Raw genomic sequence first — 9025 nt, forward strand, 5'->3', positions numbered from 1 at the left:
TCTGATGACAGGGTTCTAGGTGTGTGGCTGCCCCTCTGCATATTGACCATTGGGGGGGGGGGGGGGGTGCGTTCGTCTGGCACCTCTGCCATTCACCATTCAAAGAACACCTTGGCCTAGATTCAGGTAGATTTGCGCCCTCTTACGGAGGCGCAGCGTACCGTTTTTACGCTACGCCTCCGTAAATCGCGTGCGCTACGCTTCATTCACGAAGCAGTAGCTCCGTAATTTGCGCTGGCGCTCCGTAAAAATGGCCGGCATAAGCGCGTGTAATTTAAATGATCCCGTAGGGGGCGTGGATCATTTAAATTAGGCGCGTTCCCGCGCCGAACGTAGTGCGCATGCTCCGTCTGGAAACTTTCCCGACGTGCATTTCGGTAAATGACGTCGCAAGGACGTCATTTGCTTCAACGTGAACGTAAATGGCGTCCAGCGCCATTCACAAAATTCACGCACGCAAACGATGTAATTTTTAAAAATCGCGACGCGGGAACGACGGGTATACTTCGCATTGGCTGCCCCTGCTAATAGCATGGGCAGCCTTATGCAGAAACCTCATCCAATGAGAGAACTCTTTCTGTTCCTTAAAAAAAATACTACAGGGCCTTTTAGGAATGCCAGTGGTGCAAAGAAAGAGACCCCTTGTGATTGGTGTGCAGAGGGCACGGTGATGCCAGATTGGGGTGGGTCCGTGAAACCCTGCACTCACAGTCTGTCCTCAGTCTTCTGGGTTGAATGACCCTTTGCATTATTCAGCCCAAAAGACTGGGGACATGTTGTGGCTAAATAAGGTGACCGTGGAAGACTTTGCAGGGCCGTGGTTGGGATGTGAGGGGGTCCATGGGATGAAGCCCAGAACACGGAACTTCCTTAGCAGGTCGTAGATTCTCCTCTATTTTTTAATATGTGGTAAAGGGCTTTAACCTCAGCTGAGCTTTAAATGTTATCCCTCTCTACTTTAAGGAGATTTTCGTTTGCTTCCTGACAATTTTCACCCGGACAAAATGTGGTGCGAAATCTCCCCAATGGGCTGCAATAAAAGCTTCCTAGAGGTTCTAAGCTTTCTGTACTTTAATACAAAATATGTTTTTACTACTAAAGCCTCGTACACACGATCAGTATATCCGATGAGAACGATCTGAAGGACCCTTGTCATCGCTTAACCGATGAAGCTGACTGATGGTCCGTCTCGCCCACACATCATCGGTTAAATAACTGATCGTGTCAGAACGCGGTGACGTAAAAGACAACGACGTGCTGAAAAAAATGAAGTTCAATGGTTCCAAGCATGCGTCGACTTGATTCTGAGCATGCGTGGATTTTTAACCGATGGTCGTGCCTACTAAGGCCTCGTACACACGATCGGTTAACCAGAGTACAACGGTCTGATGGACCATTTTCATCGGTCAAAACTGATCGTGTGTGGGCCCCATAGGTTATTTAACCATCGGTTAAAAAAAAGCCAACTTGCTTTATATTTTAACCGATGGATTCCTAACCGATAGGTCAAAACCGATCGTTAGTAGGCACGACCATTGGTTAAAAATCCACGCATGCTCAGAATAAAGTCGACGCATGCTTGGAAGCACCGCGTTCTGACACGATCGGTTATTTAACCAATGGTGTGTGGGCGCGACGGACATCGGTCGGGGGCCAGATGCAGCCCTTTGCTTGCTCACTATTTTCACCCACTGATACAAACAATAGGACAATGGATAATTCCTCCCAATGACACCAAAAATGCGGCCCAATGACACTAATGATAGGGCACAATTCCAAATGACACCAATGATAGGGTTCAATTACACCAAAGATGCAGCAAAATTCCTCCCAATGACACCAACAATGGGGTGCTATTCTTCCCGCTGACAAGATGGGGCATTGTTTATTCCCATGGATGTCGTGACCTTATCTACTCCCAATGGCCACAGTCCGGCCCCCTCTTTAAGTCTGAAGGATGGCAAACTGACCCTTTGTTTAGAAAGTTTGGAGACCCCTGATTTATAGAATTGTTGGGGCATTAAACTGATCTAATCTCTATGGTGAAAGCTCAAAAAGGGTCAATAATGACAGAGACCTTCAAACACAAAGGCATAAAAAATCACTGTATTAAGAAAAAACATTAAGATAATAATTGGTGGGTACTGCGACAAAATGACATACATACGACATCCAATAAGAGATTAGAGCTGACAGATAGAAATTATGACCGTGAAGATCAATCATTTGTTGACAGAACAATTAGACATGTTTAAAAGGTGTGACCGGTTCACTTGAAATTAAAAGAAAATACTAAATTATAGAAAAAAAAGTATTGGAATCAGACTGTGCTTGAGACCAAAAAGAATTTCTTCTAATGCCGCGTACACACGGTCGGAATTTCCGACAACAAGCTCGATGGGAGCTTGTTGTCGGAAATTCCAACCGTGTGTAGGCTCCATCGGACATTTGCTGTCGGAATTTCCGACAACAAAAATTTGAGAGCTGATTCTCAAATTTTCTGACGAAAAAACTTGTTGTCGGAAATTCTGAGTGTGTGTAGACAATTTCCGACGCACAAAATTCCACGCATGCTCGGAATCAAGCAGAAGAGCCGCACTGGCTATTGAACTTCATTTTTCTCGGCTCGTCGTACATCACCGCGTTCTTGACGTTCGCAATTTCCGACAACATTTGTGTGACCGTGTGTATGCAAGACAAGTTTGAGCCAACATCAGTCGGAAAAAAATCCACGGTTCTGTTGTCGGAATGTCCGATCGTGTGTACGCGGCATAAATGTTATTTCCTGGCAGTAGGCAATTTGTGGGCCTTGGGTGCAAAAGATAAGTAGTCCATGGGGCACACAGACATTGGATTTTTCACTGTTGATCCACACAGGAGATAAGGAAGAGTTGTAAACTGGCTATACACTGAGAATTTTTGAACCTGCTGAAATTCAATCAGTGGTTGGCCCACCCACTGATTGAATCTTGGCACTCCACCCAACTTCCTTAGAATGAAAAATCTAGAGCTCTCCTACGCTATGTTAATCCAGTCATAGACGGTTTGGATCTCGACTGGTTCAGCAGGGACCAGGCCGGCCGAGATTCAAACCATGTATGGGCGGACTGATTGTACCCAAGTTAATCAACTTGGGTACAACCAGCATGGTGGGCTTTTCATGCGCCAGCAGCTACAGCCACTAGTGATATTCACTGAACCAGCTCTCAACTTTTTATTGTCGGAAATTCCGACAGAAAATGTCCAATGGAGCCTACACACGGTCGGAATTTCCGACAACAAGCTCCCATAGAACATTTGTTGTTGGAAATTCCGAGCGTGTGTATGAGGCATAACTGTGTTGATGAGGAAATCGATCGATTTAGAAAATGGCCGGCTTCACTGTATTTTTAGCTTGTTATTCTAAGCCACCCGTTGTCCTCCACCCAGAATGCGGCATTAAGGGGCTCAGTGAAGGTGGCAGTGAAGGTGTGGAGGTGTCTGATGTGGTCACTCAGTTCATAGAAGGACAGCTGCCCGGCCTCATAATCCAGATAGATTCCTAACTTGTTGCAGGACAGATTAGAATGTGTATTGACATCTTTACCATCATGTCTAATTGAATATTCATCGTGCCACCTGCACAAGCACCAGGATTTGGTATTATTCCCAATCCAAGACTCTGGGCTCTTGGGGTCTATACTTGGATAGGTCACTCCCATCATCCAGTATTCCGATTCACTCGCCTCCACTTCCCAGTAATGCCGTCCAGCAGAAAATCTACTTGTGTTCAACACTTGATGCTGTTCAAATCTCTCTACTGTTTCTTTGCGACGTTGGCCTACGACTGACCATGAAATGGACTTGAGGTCACTGGAAACCAATACGTTATTAGCTGCTGTATTCAGATCCAGCAGGATCTCTTTAGCTTCAGGGATACAATATTCTTTCCTTGTCTCGTTTACAATATTATTCAAGCCATTGTGTAAAGTCAGAGCGATTAGAAACTCATTCAAGTCCTCTACAACGTGCATCGTTTTATCAGCTTCCTTCAGGTCATCTTTTTGATCTTCTGAATTATCATAAAAGTTGTCCTTGCCGTACTGTAAGACAGTCAGAGGGTCGGTCTCTTTGCACAGCTCCTCAATGTGACGGATCTTAGTGGACAATTGGATCTTCTTCACTTGCAGCTGCTGCAACCGAATATTGCCCGAAATTATAATTGCTGTTTCCTGTCTGGAGATCTCTCGTAGGACTCTATTTTCTAGATCCTCCAGTCTTCTTCTGATCTCTTGGAATGAGGTAGAAACTTTTTCTTTTATGTCGGATACTTTCTCTGGAATTCTCATCATACGTCTAATAATATTCTGGCAGTTTTTCTCCATGTCCTCTCTTTCCGAGACCAAGGTCTCCAGAAGGTCTTTCAGTTTTTCCTTCTTCTTTGTGGTGGCCTCATCCAGGGGTTCCAGTTGATGGAACCTGTGCTTCTCAGCTAAGCAGTAAACACAGATACAGACTGCGTCTTCATAGCAGTAATACTCCAGGATCTTCTTGTGGATGGAGCACTTCCTATTCTCCGGGGAGGTGGTGAGCTCTGTTAGGACATGTTCTGGTGACTTGTTGTGAGCCTTCAGGTGGTCATCACACAGAGAAGCTTCGCAGTGCAGACATGATTGAATGGCAGGTACAGAGGAGTGAATACAATACGTACAGAAGATCATGGCCTCCTCTTCTCGAGTTGTGTCCTTTATGAAGGCTGGTTGTTCCGGTAACTGCTCTCTGCACTCGGGACATACATATGGTTCGGATATTATCCCCCGTTTATCCAGCTTAGGATCTGTACAGGTGTTTACACATCTAGTGCAGGATTGTCCATCCTGTGAATTTGACGCCATCAAAGCTGAAAGAAGATAAACAAGTTAAACGCAGTTCTTTACCGAGCCAGCAAGAGAAGCTCCACAGAGCAAGTGCTTGAAGAAAAAAAAATTGTGTATTTGAGCAGAGAAATGATACTGCACAGGTTGTCCAACCTCTAAGCTTAATGTAACCAATCCCGTAGCTTTTTTTTTATTAGCCGATTGGGTCACTGTTGTGAAAGCATGAAAAGGGAGAAACGAAACTCAAATTCCTCTGTTATAAAATGATCACAAAAGCGTGCTACAAGTTTCCCCACTAGAGGTGTGTTCAGAGATCAGTGTGTACATTTTACATTCCAGCCTGTTAAAGGATAACTGAAGGCAAACAAAAAATGTATATACCGTATATACTCGAGTATAAGCCGACCCAAATATAAACAGAGGCACCTAATTTTACCACAAAAACTGTGAAAACTTATTGACTCGAGTATAAGCCTAGGATGAGAAATACAGAAGCTACTGTAAGTGGAAAAGAGGGTCAACAATGCCTATCTGCAGCCTCACTGTGCCCATTTGGAGCCTCACTGTGCCCGATTGCAGCCTCACTGTGCCCATCTGCAGCCTCACTGTGCCCACCTGCAGCCTCACTGTGCCCACCTGCATGCTTCAACCTCATTGTGCCCATTTGCATGCCTCACTGTGCCCATCTGCATGCCTCACTGTGTCCATCTGCATGCCTCACTGTGCCCAGTGTCAGAAAGCTGGGTCTCAGCCAGAGGTCATGGGTCTTACAGCAGGACAATGGCCCAAAGCACACGTCAAAAAGCACCCAGACAAAGTGCTGGAGAGTACTGAGCTGGCCAGCAACGAGTCCAGATCTAAATCCCATAGAGCTCCTGTGGAGAGATCTCAAAACAGCAATTGGGAAAAAGGAACCCTTCCAATCTGAGAGACCTGGAGCAGTTGCCAAAAGAAGAGTGAACCAAAATTTCCAGAAGAAATGTGTAAGTAACTCATTGATGGTTACAGGAAGCGATTGATTTCAGTTATTTTTTTCCAAGGGGTGTGCTACCAAATATTAAATTGATGGTGCCAATAATTTTTGTCCAGTCCCTTTTTTTAGTTTTGCGTGGAATGTGTCAGATTTTGCTTTTTGTTTCTCCACTTTTTTTGTATCATGCCAATACAAAAAAAAAGAAATACACATGAGAATACCCACACATTTGTAATTGCAACAATTTTCTGAGTGAAGTGGTGCATTATCTGACAGAAATGCAGGGTGCCAATATTTTTGACCATGACTGTATATACCATGGGTGCTCAACCTGTGGCCCTCCAGCTGTTGTGGAACTATAAGTCCCGTCATGCCTCTGCCTTTGGGAGTCATGCTTGTAACTATCAGCCTTGCAAGACCTCATGGGACTTGTAGTTCTGCAACAGCTGTAGGGCCACAGGTTAAGAACCCATGGCATATTATATCGTTTGTAGATGCTATACATTTTACACAAACCAATATACACTTATTGGGATTTTTTTTTTTAACCAAAGACATGTAGCAAAATTGATTTTTTTTTTTTTAGTTAGATTTTTTTTTCTAACAAAGCAGAACATATATTATTTTATATATATATATATATATATATATATATATACCGTATTTATCGGGGTATAGCACGCTCCCGCGTATAGCGCGCACCCCTAAAGTTGCCAGAATTCCTGTGGAAGAAAGATGTTTTGTACTTACAGTTTTGGTGTCTTGCGCGGCGTCCATCGGCGGCCTCGTCGGGTCCGGCGTCCGTCTGCGGCTTCGGGTGTCCTCTTCGTCGGGTCCGGCGTCCTTCTGCGGCGTCCTCGCGTCCTCCCCGCTCGTTTCCCGCGCCGAGTTTGAATACTGCGCCGACATATACCGAGCGCAGTACACTCGTGTATCGTCGGGCAGGCTCGGCAACTCTCACGCTGACGTCCTGTACGCTCAGGACGTCAGCGCGAGAGGCGCCTAGACTGCCCGAAGATACACGAGTGTACTGCGCTCGGTATATGCTGGCGCAGTATTCAAACTCGGCGCGGGAAATCGGGTATCGGCATATACCGCACACCCACGATTTTGCTCTGATTTTCAGGGCAAAATAGTGCGCGGTATACGCCGATAAATACGGTATATATATATATATATATATATATATATATATATATATAACCCAGTGGAAAGCTCTATTTGTGTGGGGAAAAAAAGACAATATATGGGTGGCACAGTGGTGTAGTGGTTAGCACTTTCGCCTAACAGTAAAAACGTTTGCTGGTTCAAATCCCAACCATGATACCACCTGTCTGGTGTTTGCATGTTCTCCATGTGCCTGCATGGGTTTCCTCCAGGCACTCTGGTTTCCTCTCACACTCCAAAGACATGTTGTTAGGTTAATTGGATCCTGTCTAAATTGACCATAGTATGTAACTTAGGGACCTAACTTTTCACACAAATAGAGCTTTCCATTTGGTTATTTATTTTTATATATATTATATATATATATATATATATATATATATATATATATATATATAAAACCAAAAAAGATTGAACATTTTGAAAAATAATATATGCTCTACTTTGTTAGAAAAAATATTCAACTAAAAAAAATATAGTTTTTGAATAAATTGTATTTTGCTACATGTCTTTGGTTAAAAAAAAAAAAATCCCAATAAGTGTATATTGGTTTGTGTAAAAGTTATACATCTACAAACTATGGGATATATCATGGGTGCTCAACCTGTGGCCCTCCAGTTGTTGCAGAACTACAAGTACCATGAGGCCTTGCAAAGCTGACAGTTACAAGCATGACTTACCGCTCCTTGAGGGTTAAAGAGGAAGTAAACCCTCTTAAAAAAAAAAAAAAACGAGAGAAAAAAAAAACTTGCAACACAAATGCACAATGAGCTAGTATGCATAGCATACTAGCTCATTATGTATTACTTAACTCATATCGAAGCCCCCGCAGCGGTCCTCGTTCCCCCCTAGGCTGTCGACATGTCGTCCCGGGGGTTACTTCCGGGTATTGCGGCTCCGGCGCTGTGATTGGCCGGAGCCGCGATGACGTCATTCCCGCGGGAGCCGCCGGTAACAGCACGGAGACTGCAGCAACGGCACATAGGTGCCATTGCTTCAGTTTTCCCCAGTGAGCATGTGCCGATGACATCGGCAACATGCAGGGTACAGGGGATATCTCCTAAACCGTGCAGGTTTAGTAGATTTCGTCATTAGCTACAGGTAAGCCCTAACATAGACTTACCTGTAGCATAAGGTTGTAAAATAGGGTTTATAATCACTTTAAGACTTGATGTAAAGTGCTGTGTAATTTGATGGTGCTTTATAAGTACCTGAAATAATATAAATTTCTTTTGGGTACATAGGGGGCAGATCCACAAAGATCTGCCCCGGCGCATCGTATATGAGATACGCTACGCCGCCGTACCTTACCTGGCTTTGGTTCGAATCCATAAAGATTTTGCGCCGTTAGTTTACGGCGGCATAGTTTATCTCAAGCGGCATAACGGCGCGGAATTCAAGTTGGGCGGGTAGGGGGCATGTTTCATTTAAATGAAGCGCATCCCCGCGCCGAACGAACTGCGAATGCGCCGTCCCTAAATTTCCCGCCGTGCATTGCGCAAAATGACGTCGCAAGGACGTCATTGTTTAGACTTGGACGTAAATTACGTCGATCCCGCGATTCATGGACGACTTACGCAAACAAAAAAAAAAATTCTAATTAAACGCGGGAACGACGGCCATACTTAACATGGCAAGTCTAACTATACGCCGCAAAACAGCAGCTTTAACTATACGCCGGAAAAAGCCAACTAGAGACGACGTAAGAGAATGCGACGGCCGTGCGTACGTTCGTGGATCGTGGGAAATAGCTAATTTGCATACCCGACGCGGAAAACGACGAGAACTCCACCTAGCGGACGCCGAAGAATTGCATCTAAGATCCGAAGGCGTACGAAGCCTACGCCTGTCGGATCTAACCCAGATGCCGTCGTATCTTGTTTTGAGGATTCAAACTAAAGATACGACGCGGGAAATTTGAAAGTACGCCGGCGTATCAGTAGATACGCCGGCGTACTCTCTCTGTGGATCTGCCCCATAGTCTGGATGAAAAAAAGACACAAGTCCATCTAGTTCAACCAATAAAGTT

The 9025-nt window shown here is 44.6% G+C and overlaps 1 protein-coding gene across 1 annotated transcript; it reads right to left on the minus strand.

Moving 5' to 3' along the window:
• Positions 1-3389: 3389 nt before the first annotated feature.
• LOC120918379 (E3 ubiquitin/ISG15 ligase TRIM25-like) lies at positions 3390-4874 on the minus strand. Its single transcript, XM_040329924.1, has one exon. The coding sequence runs from the start codon at positions 4872-4874 to the stop codon at positions 3390-3392; it is 1485 nt and encodes a 494-aa protein (XP_040185858.1).
• Positions 4875-9025: the final 4151 nt, after the last annotated feature.

Source organism: Rana temporaria, chromosome 12, assembly GCF_905171775.1.
Source record: "Rana temporaria chromosome 12, aRanTem1.1, whole genome shotgun sequence".
Taxonomy (NCBI): Eukaryota; Metazoa; Chordata; class Amphibia; order Anura; family Ranidae; genus Rana; species Rana temporaria.

Coding starts and splice junctions, on each gene's coding strand:
- LOC120918379 (XM_040329924.1), bottom strand. CDS start 4,874: ATGGCGTCAAATTCACAGGATGGACAATCCTGCACTAGATGTGTAAAC.